General features: G+C 32.2%; 1 protein-coding gene and 1 long non-coding RNA gene across 6 annotated transcripts in view; one reads left to right on the top strand and one right to left on the bottom strand.

Annotated features, from left to right (window-relative positions):
- LOC145279686 (FERM, ARHGEF and pleckstrin domain-containing protein 2-like) overlaps positions 1–18,273 on the bottom strand; it is a 324,554-nt gene that overhangs the window by 155,266 nt on the left and 151,015 nt on the right. For all 4 annotated transcript variants that reach the window (XM_080130959.1, XM_080130961.1, XM_080130960.1 and 1 more), the window contains exon 3: positions 14,714–14,908. In XM_080130959.1, the coding sequence (XP_079987085.1) occupies positions 14,714–14,815 (102 nt within the window). In that variant the 5' untranslated portion in view covers positions 14,816–14,908. The remainder of the gene's footprint in view (positions 1–14,713; positions 14,909–18,273) is intronic.
- The window catches only part of LOC145279688 (uncharacterized), a 204,181-nt gene that overhangs the window by 172,077 nt on the left and 13,831 nt on the right, over positions 1–18,273 (top strand). Inside the window, exon 3 of one of the 2 annotated variants that reach the window (XR_013868428.1) lies at positions 14,479–14,603. The exons of the other annotated variant lie outside the window; for it this stretch is intronic. This is a non-coding gene — a long non-coding RNA (uncharacterized LOC145279688). Of the gene's footprint in view, positions 1–14,478; positions 14,604–18,273 lie in introns of those variants that run through there. 2 annotated transcript variants of the gene reach the window in all.

Below are 18,273 nucleotides of genomic sequence, written 5' to 3'. Positions count from 1 at the left end.
TGCTGCAAGGCTAAAAATTAAATCATAAATCAATAGCTACCACGTGATGCATGCATATTTGTAATGCTAGCGTTCGACCTTCACCTGGCAATTTAAAAAAATTTTTTAACACTTTTGTATTGACTATCCCAGGTTAAAACCTAAATATAAAGTTTTGCATGAGTTCAAAGACCGTATATATGAAGTTTCATGTCTGTAGACCAAAACCTCTAGGAGTAGGCAACATTTTTAAACAAAAATATATACGTATACATAAATATATATGGAAAAAGTTTTGTGGCAACTATAAACTTTTTATGCAAATATTACGTAAGTATAAATCATGTAGAAGATCTACATTAATATAATTACACATAATAGTGTAGTAAAGATGAACGGGGAAAAAAGGGAGAAAAAAAACGAAAAAAACTAATAGGGAATTAATTAAAATGAATGTTTAAAAGACTATGCAAATTAGCTAGATCTTTTGCAGTTGAATGCAATTCCACGACCCATATATAAGAAAGTTGTATTTTCTTTTTAAATAAATGGAAAAAAGGGGTTTAATATGAATATCAATACACAAAACACCCCAGATTTATAGGAGTATAGATTTCATCCATGTTAATTTAATTAACTCTGTGCTCCTGTCCCTTTTCATCCCCAAAAAGAAGAAATGCTTTTATTATACTGAATAGACTTATTTTGCAATATTTGCAACCGTCCCTCCCAACATCCCTTCAGAAATTGTAGATTGTTTTAAGAAGAGCACTAGAAAGGTAGTTGGTTCCTTTGGTCAAATGTTAGGATGCATATGTCTGTAGCTGCATCCACCTTGATTTTCAGTGACAATCATTTGTCCAGATATCTGAAGGCAGAATAGATATTATTGCTTGAGTGGATTCTTCTGATGAAACCTAAACATCCGATATTGTTTTGTGAGAAGTCTTCGTAGATTTGCTAGTCTCCCTGACCCTATATTTAATGGAGGTATTTTCTTTTTCTGCAAATTTGCATGTAGTGTCCTATTTCGCTACAGTAACTGTTCAGTGTTAACCTTACTGAGCACTAGTTTGTTTTGGTGGTTGTCGCTTCATCCATAGCATTCCTTACTTTTTGTTTCTTCGATGTTCTACTATCCAGTGTGCCAGTTGTTTCTATCTGTTGTAGAGTTTTATTTCTGTCCCACTCTCTTTCAGTTGGTTCGGTTTGAGCCTTATCTTATATCTATTGTGCATAAGCTGCATGTGTGATCTAGTATTTTCTTCTATGTTTGCTATGTTGTACATTTGCTTAAAGGTAAAGTTATCCTCAACTTTTGTGGAGTTTCTCAAGCTCTGTGCATCCCTCATCATGTTATATTTTTAATGATTTCAACATATCTTAACTCTTTGACCAGTTGTTTCACCTTTTTGATCCATTATTCTATTATCACTCTTCCATAATTGAGGATTCAGTTTGTATCTAATGATTATTGTGCTGCCTTTCGATTTATTGTAAGCTTTTAGTTTATCTAGAACTAGAACTGACCTAAATATTATTTTAATTGCAATTCATTATTGAGATGAGTATTATTTGTATTAATTTATTTATTGCGGACTATTATTCCCATCTTTATTAGTTGGTGTTTCATGACGTTTTGGCCAACTATTCCTCTGGCCTTCGTCAGGTGGCAATCCTATTCAAAGCTGGCCAGAGACAACAACAACTACGGATGGCAGTGATTGCTGAGAATGCAGTTAGGAGATTCGAAGTTCCTATCCGCCACGGTTACCACCTGACGAAGGCCAGAGGAATAGTTGGCCGAAACGTCGTGAAACAACAACTAATAAAGATGAGAATAATAGTCCACAATAAATAAATTAATATAGAACTGACCTATCTTTAGTTTTCTCCATGGTTGATAAAGGTAGTTGTATTGTCTATTTATAGCCCCTCTTCTCCTTGTTGCCAATACATGGTATGCCTGACTTTTAATGCCTCATCTATTTCAGAGTGAGCACTCAAGTATAAGTGCATATTTTTGTTTAAACATTTTAAACCTCTTATAAACGTTCTCCAGAACTGAACCATTCTAGTTTACAGTGTAAATATGTCAGACATGCTGGCACTGTTTACCCGGTGAACGATGTTCATTCGTGATATGAAGATTTTACAATTCAAAATGGTGGATGATAGCATAGGATGTTATTGAATTAATGTTTACTGCGTCGTTGTGTCCAAGGTTGTTGACATCTGATGAGAGTGTTCTCATTTTCAATTCCTTGTTTGCCTGTGTGAAATGCATAGGCAAAATAGAAGTGGTGGTGTATTCTACTTCACTTCGTTCAAAAGAGCATATAAGGGGTTGTTTTCTTTAGTCATGTTCCAATGTTAGTCATCAAATTAAGGGTAATAAAATAGAAATTCTAATTTTATCTTATTTCATTTTTAATTTGTATAAAAAAATGACATTTTCAATCTCTTCAAAATCAAAGCATCTTTTTTAATTGTATTCAAATGTTCATAGGTATTGCATATTCTTTCAATTCAAATCTCTTTCTTTTTTTCATTAAAAACGTATATTGATTTTAAAATAGGACTTTTATTTAACTGCTTGGTGAAATGTTATCATTGCAGAATTAGTACATTAGATATTGAAAAGTTATATACGCAGACACAGGAATGGATTCAAACTTGAAGAAGAGCAGATAAATTATCTTCTTGGAACACCTAAAAATGAAGGCATTAAGACTCATGGTATAGAAGAAACTTTTTAATTTGAAAAATTTATGATATTTCCTATTTGAACAAATAAAACTTACAAAATTGATAAAAATACACAAAGCTTCAAAATATACTTAAAAAGTCAATTCTGAATAAATTTTCAAAAATGTTTCAGAGCAAAATCATGATACTTCCTCCATAAAACATTCAAATTTAACCTAAATATCTCCAATCTTATTAGGACAAGGAAAAATTGAACCAAATAACAAAGTTTTGATGAGAAAGTGTAATTTTTATTTAAATCGGCATATTTAAACAAAGTTGTTCACATAAAAAAATAAATAGATTTTCAGGTTTTGGTGTCGGTGCATGATTTTGAATTTAAAGTAAGTTTTTCCTCTATTTGTAATGTAATCTATATATATATAAGTGAAAATGTGTGTGTATGCATGTTCGCTTTTTGTGTATGTCTGAGAAAGGCTTTTATCCAAGAAGCGATCGGTCGGCTCACTCTTTAAAACTTTTTATATCTTTTATCATTTAGACATGATAAGTGGTGACCACCGTGTAAAAAAAAAAAAAAAATATCTACGAGTTAACAACGAAGGTCGCCTGTCTATTTAATTTGCCCGAGTTTGAGAAGCTAAATATTCCACATTTTTTGATTGCTGCATGTGGATTGGGCTTTTTCGTATAATAAAAGCGAAACGAAGCTTAAGACATCGTTCCCGGTGCGATCGCCAGGAACGTCCAAAAGCAATCAGCTTTGATCAATGCGGAGTTTCTCCCTATATCAGACAATTGCTATTCAATTTGGATAATCCCCTTTTTTATGGGGAGCTGGTTTCCCCCCAACATCTTGGGGAAAACAAAAAATTAAAATAAAAAAAAGCTGCCCCGCAGTAAATAAAATACTGCCTCGCAGTGAAAGATGACCTCATTAAGTCATTAAGTACAGGCACCTGCCAATTCTTAATACTTAAATAAATTCAAGCATGTTTCCGTTACTATTTCTTGGTGGCCCAGTGGTTAACGTTACATGTTTTTTTTTTTACACTTTAATTTCCAACTTCGCCTCAGGGCTTTGGGTTCGATCCTTCATACTTACCCCGCCCCCGACACAAACACCCGGGCAACAATTTTTATTATTCTTTTGTTTTGATTTACCCAAAACCACACACACACCTCCAAACACCCGGGCAACGCCAGGTACCCCTCGCGAGTCATAATGAAAAAAATTCTTTGATGTCTCTTATTTTCTTAAAGGCACTACAACAATGAAACTGAGTATCATATTTGCTGCAATCTAGATTTGTCTATTGGAATCCCAACAGCAAAACTATTAGGTCTATTGCACACACCATAACTACTCCTTATTGATAAATGATCAATCATTTTACAGATGAAAGTGTTATTCAACAACATAATTACACATAGAAGAGAAATATCAAATTAGAGAAATTCTTGTCAGCAATACAAAGATGTAATTGCAAAAACAAAAGACTAAAAAAGCTCCCTTAATGACATTAGAATTGCCAATTATTAACATAGCAATCAAACGTGACCATAATGTTTGGATCATAATTGGCACCTAATTTTGCAAAAGCACATTACAATGACTTATGATTGATATTAATTATGACTGATATTGATGTGATTATTAATGTGTAATCCCTTGAAAATGGCTTGTGAAATAACACAAAGAGAAAAGGAAATAAAACATCTAGAAATTATATTTTCATTGGTAAGGAAAAAACAGTATTCTTGAGAGCATATATGACAAGCTAGTGAAACGCAAAAGACTAAAGGGTTTATGGTCAGTGTGAACAATGTAATGCACATAAAAGGTTTATTTTATTTTACTTTTTATAAGGGAGTCACCACTTATCAAGGCCACTCGAGAATAAGGGTTAATGAATGTAAGGTGGTAGTGTAAATTAATGAATGTAAGGTGGTAGTGTAGTAATCGTTAGTAGTGGAAATTGGACAGAATCTTATTTAAGAGGATGGCTCAACAAGAACTTGTTTACGTTGAATTTGAAGGCTACCATATTGTAGTCAGCTGGGAAGCAAGCCAGTGGAACAGTGTTTTACAGGCAGGTAGTTCTAGGAAACAAGTTTGTTCATGGAATCTGCGGTTAGATTTAGGTACAGATAGAGAGTGGGAGAAATTGTCGATAGTGGTTGTAGCTAATCAAGTGTTTTTCTTGTGAAAGTTTGGCAAAGGGGGAAACGTAGATTGGAACTCAGGTGAGCACTTACCATAGAAAATAACAATAGAGCATAAAGAGGTCCGCAATGTCTCTTCTGTGAGAAAGAGGTTGCAGGGAAGAGAAAAGGGCATCACCTACTAGATTTCAAAGGCATTTTTTAGCTCTATCAAGCCAGAATAGGGAGCTTTGAGCAACTCCTGCACAGATGTAGCAACAATACTCTATTTTAGGGTGTATTTGGCTCTTATACAAAGAGGATTGCATTAGCAGTGAAATACCTAGAAGAATGATCTAACCATTTTTCAGCAATCTTGGCAACATATTTAACGTATGTATTCCATTTCATATCAGGAGTGAAGGTCAGTCCCAGAAGCTTGTCAAGATATCGTGCTTCCCTAAAATTAGAGCCATTCATTCCAATTGGGGCCTGATGGGAGTCAAAGCGATTGTTCCTAATATTTATTAATGACCTCCCCGACAAAATTGCCTCTGAGATGGGTATATATGCTGATGACACCACACTCTATAACAGGCATGACAGGAAAACAAAAGAACACATTACTAAAGAAATGGCAAAAACACTGACCTCCAATCTGTAGTGGAATAGGGACAAAAATGGATGGTCACATTCAATGCTGCCAAGACTAAACTGGTTTCCTTCAATAATTACAAGAAACCTTCTCTGCCATCAATAGCAATGGCCAGTGACTCCCTATCTGAGAGTACATCTTTCAAACCGCTTGGCCTAACGTTCACAGGAAACATGAGTTGGAACAATTACATTGAATACATTGCCAGGGCCGCTGTGAAGAAGGTAGGCTCTCTCTACCGTGCTAGAAAACTACTGACACCTGAAAGTATCCTGTACCTCTATAAGGCCGCCATTCGCCCATGTATGGAGTATTGTTGTCACATTTGGGCTGGTACATCTGCTGCTAGTCTCTCGCTCCTAGACAAGGTTCAAAAGAGAGTCACCAATCTGATAGGCCCTGAACTGGCATCTAAGCTTCAGCCTCTCTCCCATCGACGAAATGTTGCATCCCTCTACCTGTTCTACAAGTATTTTAATGGTGAATGCTCTGACGAATGCTCTACTCCAGTAGTTTCTTCCCCAGAACCGCTAGACTCTGGAATTCCATTCCAGATCCCTGCTTCCTCAACTGTACTGACATGCAGAAGTTAAAGTGTAACGTGAACCAACATCTTGCTGCCCAAATCCCAACATAGTTCCCCAGTAGTTGCTGCCCCTGATAGTAGCCCCCCCCCTACACCAAAGTGACAATGTGCCTTGTTTGGGGTGAAAATGTAATAAAAACAATGATGAAAAAACAGAAGCTTAGTTTTAGGTTTTCTGCCTAAATGTAATTTTATGCACAGCACTATTACTTTTTAAATTTGTACCTATTTTTTAAATTAATTACCCTTGTTCTATTTCATTGATGTAGCTTCTTTTTTTATAGTTGTTAAGACGTTGCCTTTATGAAATTGGTTGGAGTTAAAATTAAATTTGAATAAATCATTTTGAATAATTATTATGGATAATTCTTTCTTTTTTTCCAGAAACCAACAATAAATACTATAATAAAAGATTACAGAAAAATTTAAATGAAAGGCTTAATTTGAACAATTGATATAATTTTGTTTTCCCATTTTATTCCTTATCATATAAGAAAGAACAAGAAACATTTTTGAAAGAAAAAAAAAAAATCAACCAATCTAGAAAGAATTTAAGATAATTTTAAAATTGTACTTTATGTCAATAATTATAGTGACAATAAATACATTATTAACAACTATTTTTCCAATAAAATTATATCTCTATCGTAGAGTTTTTGTTCTGCCAATTGTCTTTCAGACATTATAATTGAAGACAAAAATATTCAAGCAAAAACAAATAACAAGTATAATTCTATAAAATTGTTTCAACTTTTATGATCAGAGATGGATGTATGAATTGTATACATTTAATAAACAAATCAAATAAAAAAAAAATCTCCAAATCAAATAATAAGTCTTCAAAATAGTAAAGTTGGAATTACTCGCAACAAATTTGGAATGTGCAATACAATCTTTTACACTCACTTTTAACTCGCAATGACTTTTACCTACCAATTATAATTCAGCCTCAATATCCTACAGAATAAAGATTCTGCAAATCAGACGAGCAATACCCATTTTAAAGACAACAATCAAAATGAGAAGTAAGTGACATAATTATTACTGATTTACAACTTATTTTGATTAAATTAAAATCTCTAGAAAAAGTGATTCCTCGCTGTAGTTCTATTTCTTCGAATAATATCTCAAGCAGTTCTCCATATTTGTCTATAATGATCTGAACTAATATTCCACTGATTATTTTATTGAAGGACAGCCTCACTTTGTCGATGTAATGAGAAAGTTCTTGCTGATGTAAGGGTTGAGGTTTTCAACTATTGTGGAATTCCCATGGATTTTGCTAGTTATTATTATTATTATTATTATTCCTTTTTAAAATATTTTACTGAATAAAAAATCTGCAGACTGATTAAATTAGAAATAAAAATTTAACTACACAAAAACGGATTTTTAGAAAAAATGATTGTGATCTTAATTTTTTCAATATAGATTCCATCATTTCAAAATTTTTACATGTAAATTTGAAAAGTGTCATAACAACACCTCAATCTGATGTTACCAAAGAGTATGAATGTTGTTATAAGTTAAAGAACCCATGTTGAAACAAGTAAAATTAAAGCAAAACATTTCCATATGCTTCAACGCTAAATCAATTTTTTTCAGTTTTGAGAAGTGGAAAGTCAGTGGCTCAGAATTTTACTGCGAATCATAAATCTCAATATAAAACTTTCTTAAAAAGGAAGACTCATATCAGAATCTTCTTTGAAAGTCTTATTTAACAGATTATTCTGCCAAAGCAAACATCCATTTTATCTCATCATATATATTGGATAAATTAGATATAGCATGACATTAATAAAACTGTTTGATATATTGAAAAATATATTTCCTTTCTCAAAATGGTAAACCTAAATTATTAAGCAGAGATGCTGTTGAGTGTGTATCTTGCATCTTTAATAATTACACCTCTAGAAGGATGCAGTAAGCTATATGTGTGTCCAAGGTTTCCACCTCAATTTTCACATGAAAAAAGCAATACCTTGCAGACAATCTGTAACATTTATAATCTCTGTAAGAACCGATTGTTTGAAGGAAATGATAACTTGGTTACTCTATTTATGCAACCGTTTCTATCATTTGTTTAATCTACTAAAGGAATATTCTTTAAATAAAACGATTATTGAACACATTTTTTTTTTAAATCGAAGAACTAGTTTTGATAGCCGGCATTTCAAAAATACAGGGTGTCCACCAAGTCTGGCTACATTATGTAGCCATACTTTGTAGAAGCATCCTGTAGATTATGTAGCCAGACTTTGTGGGCACCCTATATATATATAGGGTGTCCACAAAGTCTGGCTATATAATCTACAGGATGCTTCTACAAAGTATGGCTACATAATGTAGCCAGACTTTGTGGACACCCTGTATATTGTTTTGTATCTAAAAAAAATAATTGAATAATTTAAAATGAAATCTAAACCAATCCTCGAAAAATTTATAAACAAAAGTAAATGTAGGATAGGATCGATGCAGCCTTCAATATTTTATTACTATATGGCTGCATTCCTGTAATATTTCCAGAGAATTTGTACAATAATTGATTCATTTTCAACCAGGCTCTTTACCCCTTCAGCCACTTGATTTATGCTAAACATAATATTATTCAGACTTTAAAATCTGTTATCGGCAAACTGCAGCATATGCGACACATGAAGTCTGTGAGGTTTTCTGAATAATGTGATTAATTCCATGCAGAAAATAACATTTATTGAAATTTTCTTTTACCCTTAAAATCGTTTTATGTCGACTCAAATGAATAAACTCAAAACCAATTATATCACTGTTACATAAACTTGGACTTTCAATTTCAAAGTAAAACGATTTGTCAGATTCTTTAATGTTCTTCTATGAATTAAAGAAAATAGTTTTAACAACACTTTGATTCATTGATTATGTAAATATTAAAGTTTTCTTTATCCACATAAGATTCATATTGAATACATTATTTTTCTTAATGTTCATTCTTTTTTAATTCTATAATATATTTAGCATGCATTAATCACATTGATATCTATAATAGAATTATAACAAGATTATATTTTTTTAATGGAAATCGCTGGTGGGAAGGTATGAAGTTAAAAACAAAATATGATTAGCGAAAAGACAGGAAATGGTTATTGACCAGAGTCTTGAAAAGACAAATGTTATAGGTAGGAGAAGGAAAACAGTCAGCAGGAAGAGAGTTCCACAAACCTGTGGTTCTTGGAAAGTAGATATTGGAATAAGCTGTATTACAATGAGGTATTAAAACAGCGAATTTATGGAGACCACGAGACAAACGAGTTGGAGCAAAAGAAGCAGGAAATAAATCAGACAATTCTGAAGAACATATGCCGTAGTAGAATTTATAGAAAAGACTGAGATTATCAACATCACGTCTGTGGCGGTGGGTACAAAGAAGAACTAAAAAAGGCAGAGCTTAATTAAATTAAAGATACGTTTCTGTACCTTATCAAGAACTTTCAAATGGGATAGAGATTACCCAGCCTAAATATGACAACAATACTCCATACACGGCCTAATAGTAGATTTATAGAGAGAATAAGCTCAGATGTGAGAAAGTATTTAGACTAGAGCGACAGAGACAACCGATTTTATGAGAAACAGAAATGAGACATGGATTTAATATATATAATCCAAGAAGGATTTGATGAGAAAGAAAGACCAAGAAGTTTCAAAGTCGGTTCCTCTTCAAGAGTAGAGGCATTCATGAGAATCTCAGGAAGAAAAGAGACATACCTACAACTGACACAAAGTGAACCATAGCAGGATCAAACAAAACAAGCCATTATAAATGACCTTTTTATTGAAAAAAAATGACCATCTTGATTCGGGTTATTTAATGATAAGCTATGCCTCATGCAATAAAAAAAAAAAGAGTGAGCATTCTTTATATGATATTTGACAAAAGATATTTACAAATGTTTTTTAGTTATGTTTACCCAAAAACAAAGCATATTGCCACTTGAATGTAAGGGGCTACTATTTGGGACCATGTTTAGAGGAGATGAGGACTATATTTAAAACTTCTGTATGTCAGTACAGTCAGGGAAGCAGGTAACAGAAAGAATTCCAAAGTCTAGTCTTATTAGTGGTTGGAAAGTTTTTTTTTTTTTAATTCTTAAATAAAAGAAGCTAGTAATGTGTAACATTAAATATTACCATAATTTACAGCCCCATTCCACTAGTTTGGAGGTTGTTTTCTAAGGATTTTATCATTAGCTTAGGTATGTGTACATTTGCTTTTTCCTCATGCCTATCATAGAGTGTTGTATAATCGGCAAATATACTCATCTAAGATACAATGTTATCAAGGAGGTCATTTAATATCAGGAATAAGAAAGGTTCAAAGATCGACTCCTGAGAGACTTTAGCATTAATATTATGCTGTTTGGATGTACATCCATCAAGGACAACGTGGATTTTCTTTTTGTCTAAGAAGGATCTAATTATAACATTTGTCCAGTAATATCGTAGGATTTAATTTTTGCTAGGAACCTGTATACCAGACTTTGTCAAAGGCTTTGGATATATCAAGGGCTACAGCCTTGGCTTCCTCTGCTTATCCAATGCATGGTATATGCATCAGAGATAACTGTTAAAATACCTGCAGTAGAACAGTATTGTCTAAATCCATACTGTCAGTTAGAGAGATTAGCTTTCGCGAGATGATGGACTAGTGCTGGATTGATTACTGACTCAGACTCAAAGATTTTAGCGGAGATAGGGCAAAAATTGAGTGGGACAAGTCTTTCACCAATTTTTTTTGTACACTTGTACCACAGAGACAATTTTTCAGCTATTAGGGAAACAAGATTTAATAAAGCATTCGTTGTAGAGTTTGGAAAGTACAGTGGCTAGCTCAGCTGATCATTTCTTAATTAGTATAACAGAGATGAGATCAGGCCCACATGCCTTGGAGGTGTCTAAATTTTTTATGATATCACGAACATAAGAGGTGATTTTCAGATCATCAAGTGTGGCTTCAGTGCATAAAGAAATTTGGGAGGAAGTTGTTTGTTGGGTCTAAGGTAGGAGTTGGAGGCAAATACTATAAAAATGTGTATTGGTTTGAAATATTGTCTGACAACAACATTATGATGCATTAACTTTGATTGTGAAAGAACTCGGGAAAAGAGGAGAGTAGTCCAATAAGAAAAAATTTCCAATGAAAAACTGATGTAATGTTTGCTTAATAATGAACTAAAATGAATATATGTGATAATAAAAATTGATTCGAAACATAGCTATAACCAATCAAGTAAATATTTGAAATTTTAAAAAATATTGTATTTAAAAAGCATGTGAAGTGGGTGGTGAGGCGGATGTTGTTGAAATTATTTTCTAATGGGATGATCAGAAATGAGAGAATGGCAGATAATTAAAAATGAATTCTTTTAAATTGTGAGTTTATTATATAATGGAATTAATAATCAGTTATTGAAAATATTTTTTAAATATGAAATGAATGAATTATTTGTAATTCTTAATATTTTATCCTGCAAAATTGAAAGCATGTTTAAATTTGAAACCACAAACGTGTAATTTATTAAAATTAGCTGACTGTGAGCCAGCTATTGCTTTGCAAAGTTCACTACTTCAAACCAACATGTTCAAAATTTCATTCATAAGTTTCCTACAAACACAAGAATAAAACCTTCACATTTATGTGGATAAATAAATAAACATTGCAGTAATTTTGATATAAATTTATTTATCTTTTAAATAGGATTGTCATGAAATCAAAAGAAAAAAGAAATCAATTAATCTGAGCGATGGTTTGTGTATGTACCATTTTTTTTTTTTTAACTTTTTAAAATCAAATTAGTTCTCTTAAAGTTCAGAAATGAACATTTCAATAGAAATGTGGAATGTTTTATCTACAAGATGAAATTTAAGAAAATCATTAAATCGTAAGTTTACAAATGACAATTTTCCCTCAAATGTTGCATTCTAGAAAATTAATCATTGGATGGAAAAAGGCAGCTACATGCTATATTTCAGAGATGAAACTAAAAAATTACGGCTCAATATGGCTTAATTCAATTAAAATTAAAAAGAATGAAAATGTAGAAAATTGTGGGAAATAAAAAGAAACGTCATCTTTGACAGCAAAACAAGAAAATGTTTAGAAAATTATTTGACTCATATTTTCTAATTGATGTTCTGACATTGTAATGATTATCATTTTTTGGTTAAAAGAATACCTGCTTTGACCGGAGATTCCTGGACAATTTAGTTGATGATGTAGAATCATTTCTCTCAATAAACTCCACAGAGATCCTAGCACTAAGTGAAACCATCTTACATTCCTCGATTTCCTTTGACCGATTTAATATGACTGAATATCTTCCACTCTCCTCTAAGAATTCAAACATATGCATGTGTTATGAATCTATATTCATAACTGCCTCCCACTTGACCAGAAAACAGGCTAGAATCAGATGATTAGATCTACATGTGCTTTAAATTAACTCTATAACATTTTACCGTTACCTTTTGACCTAAGATTGTACCCTTTCAACTGTGTCTCTGATAGTATTAATTTAACAGTCTCTTTAGATTCGAGTGCCCAAATATATGTATTTCGAAATTTGAATGTTCACTACAATAATTGGCTTGGTTTCTAATTCAAATAATTCTTCATTTAACAAATTCAGAATCATCAAAGTAGTTCAAAATAATGTAAAAGAAAAAGATTCGAGAAATTCCATTAAAACCTGGTACAAATTATCAAAATAATATTCTTGGAACTGAATTTCACTTGGCTGAAAATATGCCAAAATCTCGATTTTCAAAGAACATGCTCTCTTAAGCATGACAGATCAATAGACAATTTATTTTCAACTTATGACAGACCAAATAACATTGTAGCGTCTAAAAAGAAAATTGTCCAAAAGATATTAATATAAAAACAAAAATTGTTCATATTTCAGTAATAAAAGAAATCAATTAAAAAAACATTCTTAATGGAATTATGTTATGCAATACTGAATGTGGACAATCAAAATAAATTTGCTTTTATGAAGCAAAGGAATAATTCTATTCCTAAAAGAACATTGTTTATAGCACAAGTTTGATTAATGTCAGGCTTTTGTTATTCAATGGATTTAAATGATCTATGAATATGACATAAGTATGAAGGCTTGGGAAAAGATTACAGGTTTTATTAAATAGGATTCCTTTATGTGACAAAATTATTTTTTTATAATTTCATTGTAAGCACATTTAGTAAAATTTCATTCAAGAAAAACACCAACATTTTTCTTAAAGTTTTGTTGCTTAATAATCTTTTTTGTATAAACATAAAAATTCTCAACCTCTAATAATGAATATGTCTTGATAAAAAAAAACTAGAAATGATTGCATGACAATCTTCAATGGAAGTGAAACAATGCATTGCAATGTTTTTTAGTTCATGCATAGATGCATTTCCTTTAATATTTGTTTTTAAAACTTGTGTAAAAATCTTTTTTTAAAGCATATTTTCATAAATTATTACATGAAATCGATTACGTTTTAATGCTTATTTCACTGCAAAATACAAGACACTTAAGCCTATTATCACAATTCATATTAAATGTGAATTAAATGTGATATCTATTTTATTGCAACAAATCTTATTATTGCAGGGATCTTATCAAAGGCAACAGTTCACAAAATTTTGTTCATGATGTCTTCACTCTTGTCATAGTACAAAGTTTAGAGTCACCTCTTGCACTCAACATATCTCCTCGATAGCAAAAAAAATTTACTACCTTCCCAATGTTATCATCTAGTATCATCTCTGAGAATGACTGTCAATAGAGAGTGCATGTTTCAAGCATCTTCTACACTTCAGGTTGGGCTAATTTACCTTTCAGATCACTACACTTTTATTGAACCCATAATAGATTGTATCACATTTTACCCAACACCATTTCCACACACAGAACAAAGATACTAATTAATTTCTTAGGAATTGTAACCGAGAGCCATACACAACCACTTTGGTTTCACACCTTCAAACTGTTTTTTTTCATATTTTCAGTTTATCTTTGAGCTATTCCAAAGAATTGGCAATAATTAAATCAGCAACAAAAGGAACGCTCATGGACAGTTCACCAAAACTCTTTGGAGTGTCTCAAACATTATGATAAAAGGTACAGAGTGAAAGAATTCCCAGGGACTCTAACTTGACTTTGAAGTTGTCATTTATCCATACTCTACTACTAAAGTATCTGGAAATATCTATAAGATTCTTTTTACAATTAAAAAAAAATAGATTTACTTAAAAAACCTGTGGAAATTCTTCAGTTAATTAAAAAAAATTGCTTTTAATTTTATCGACTTATTATGTCTTATTACTGTTATTAAATAAAACAAAATAATACTTTCTCACCCTTGTATATATCAACAGGTTTGAATCACTTTTGCCGAATGCCCCTCCCTTCTCTCCATGTATGAACTAGCAAGCAGGAAGATAGTTGTTGCTGGAGATCCATGTGTGATATTTTTTTATGTATGTATTTAGACAGACGACAGGTAAGTATAAATATATACATAGTAACGGCTACACACATTAATATATACTTTCTTTTTTTTTGATATACTTTTTTATAAGAAGAAATTTAAAGAAACAAGGATACACTTACCTGTACAAGAAAGATGTGAGAACTATCATCTAGCAACTGAACCCGGAGGTTCACAAGCTTTCCCTTGCGAGGGGATTTTGGTAACATAATATCCGTTGCCATTTTGTACCCTTTTTAGTTTATAGGGGTCCGATTAAAAGAGTTGTTCAAATCCTACTTTGGAAACTTCATGATTTTGAGATTATCATAAGAAATCTGAAAAAATAATTTAAAAAAAGATTGAACCATTAATATATAGTTGAATAAACAAAATATTTTTGACAGTTTTGAAAAAAAAAAATAAAAATAAAAAACAAAACTTGATTTTTCTTATAAAAATCAAAAAACAAAATAAGATCCTCAAAGTTTTTAATCTGTAAATGAGTAAAAACGAATGTGTTAAATTGGGTACATTATATAAAACATAAAAGTTCCAATAAGTCAGATACATATCTTGAGGCATCTCTTTATTTTTATTAATCTCATTTCAATTTAATAATAATATTGAACATAACTTGCTTTGTCTCATTCTTTCTATTATATACACTTAAGATATTTTTTTTTTTATTTTTTTTACAAGAGTCATGCTGTGAATTTCTTTTTTTGGTGGGGGGGATCGATCGTGCAGCAATTTAGTCAATCTAAACGTTACAATGGCTGAATTTGTAATGTGAACCACGATGTATACTAGCCAATTTGTTGTATTAAACTAGAATATTAATTTAATCTTAGTAATGAAAAAAAAAAGTGTCAGAACTCACTAATGGCGCAATTCAAACCAACTCTCCTTAACTTAAATTATAATTCAAAACACTACCTCTCAACGTCTATACCTTCTTTTAGCTGTCAAAAAACTTGACTCTGTCCTCTCCAATTCATCCTTCTTATAACTACTATTCCCCTCATATGTAAATTAATGCTACATGAATATAAAGTATCCATCTACAAACTTTTTTTCTTCTCTTTCCTTCCCCGATTCTGTCACCTGACAGTCTAAACAGAGGAACTGTTGCTTATGTGAGTAGGTATCTTCTATTACAAAATCTTGCAAACTTTAATCCTTCATTACAAAATTTCCTAAAGAGTAAGAAACAATGGCAAACTGCTCCATCCAAACCACAAGGACTTCTACATCGATAACACCATCAGACTATTCCACATTTGTATTAAAGAACACCTCAAAAAGAATAAAACAAATACATATTTTAGGAAAATGTGCATCAAGAACTGGATTAAATCACTGCTGAAGAAGATTTGCAATTTTACATAGAAAGCTATACTTATCAATGAAATAGGGGAAAAATTACTTAATAATAAATATTTATAAACTTTAGTCAATGCAAAAAAAAAAATGTTATTTCAGTCTCAAAAATGAGTTTGTTTCAAGTTCAGCTTTAAATCTTTAAGAAATGTTGCTTTTTTTATCTGAATATTTAAAAAAATAAACGGCAGTCAAATTTGATGAAAATTGACGTGTCAGTTGTTAAAAAAAAAAAAGCTGAAAATGTGCCTAAAATTTTGTTTCGGTTAACTTGCAAGTTTTTATGTTATTTAAAGCAAAATGTAGTGTATCAAAGTTAAATTTTAAATCGCATTTTCATAGTTAAATACAAATTGAATGGGTATTGTTTTGTTTATTATCAAATGTTAGATAATACATTTCCAGCTGAATAGACTATTTTTGAATATTAATGCATGCATAATTTGGTAAAGATCAACTAAGATGTTCACAAGAAAAGTATGGAGAAAGGATAAGGGCAAGGATATTGTTAATTATAAAAGATGTTTTATTTTGGGGGGAAATGAAATTAGAAAATTTTCAATGGGATCTGGGAGATTGAAATTCTGCCCAAAGATTGGAGAGATGCAACACTGGTACATTTCTTTAAGAAAGGTGATAAGGGTTCCTACAGCTACCATCGTATCAGTCTGATCAAAGTGTCTGCTAAAATATTTGCTTTGATTCTTCTGAGACGATTCCAATTAGAACACAACTCTAGAACAAGAGAAAACTAATCTGGTTTTTGTCCAGGTTGCGGCTGCACCAGTCAAATTTTCACCCTAAAATGAATCTCTGAACACCGTTAGTGCTTCCAGTAAAGGATAGGCATCTGTCCCATTGATTTCACTACTGCATTCGACTGTTGATCATAACCGGTTATGCAAGCAGACGGTATTCTGCCCAAACTTCCCAGTCTTCCTAAAGCATATATTACTGCTTAATACAATCCTGTATATGTATGTAAAATGAGTTTCAGAACCTTTCGAAATACAGTCTGACAGTCAGCAAGGACATGTTCTTTCAATAACTCTTTTCAATTATTTAATTACACCACTGACTTGGTCATCTCAAATGCCTTAAAATAGTTTTCCTGTGTCACTTTTGATCACAACTTTGCTGCCAAAGACTTAGACAATACAGATGATACCCAGTTACTTTGTGAAACATTTACTCATGTCCAATTTGCTATAGATGAACTTCAGCATGTTATTTCAGAAATTGATATAAAAATAAGTGCTTTAAAGACAGAAAGTACTCACAGCTTTGCCTGAACAGACAAAACATCTATCCTCCTTGTCTCACATTGATGGCTGCCAAGAAGGGCGCACACATGTTCACAAGTATAAAAAATAAAATTAAAAAAAAACAAAAACACAAAAGCTCCAAAACATTTTACAAATATTAGTTGCATTCTGTGTGTGTGTGAGTGTGTGAGAGAGAGATACACCATCGACTACGCTGAGGTTCACATCTACATTCTGATGAGGCCATGTTTGTCAGTTGATGTCAGCTCATCTTGATCTCTTAAAGCTCTCTCAATCTGATCCAAGCCATAATCTGTCTACAACTATGACAAACTCACAACTGTCCTCAACCATCTTAAACCTAAAACTTGTAAAATTCACTGTCACACTTAAAACTGACTGTCAACTCTAAAAATATGGACCTTTATGTCCGGTCTTTTGTCCTCCACATCTTCATTAATAATCTTATTCACCTTCCTTTGTGTACCTTGGTGAGCAATTCTCTTTCTATTGTTCTGCTGATAAACAAGTTTCCTATTTTTTTTTTTAACTTGCTAATGCCCGGGGGGGGGGGGTTGATAGTATTACAGCAGCACTAAAGTAATCATCTTTTAAGCACTGGTGTGAACGATCCTAATTTATGACAGTAAGGCCTGGCCAATGAATATGGAAGACGCTAGACAATTAGAAACTTCTGATCACCACTGTCTGCATTGTATCTTGTGTGTCTGATGGTAGCACTTTCTTTCAAACACCTTATGTTTCTGCTGTCAAATTGTCTCATTCTGACAAATCAGCTTCATAAAAAGATAATGTTGGCTGGGTCATGCTGTCAACCAGGAGAGTTCACTCACGAAGCAATGGCCCCAGCTCCCCATCATGAGCAACGGCTTGGTTCCCACCAGTTTTGGCAAATAGCAAACAGGATCCTGAACAGAAGCGTGCGTTCTATCCCAACCATCATCAATGGACCTGAGGTCATCTCGTCACCATCAGACAAGGTCAAACTATTTGCCAAGAACTTTGCAGCTAATTCTACCATATGCAACGAAAGC

The sequence above is a fragment of the Euprymna scolopes genome, chromosome 7 (assembly GCF_053919585.1).
Source record: "Euprymna scolopes isolate OS-2025 chromosome 7, ASM5391958v1, whole genome shotgun sequence".
Classification (NCBI taxonomy): domain Eukaryota; kingdom Metazoa; phylum Mollusca; class Cephalopoda; order Sepiida; family Sepiolidae; genus Euprymna; species Euprymna scolopes.
Note: the sequence above shows the minus strand (reverse complement) of the source record. Positions and strands in the feature narration are given on the sequence as shown.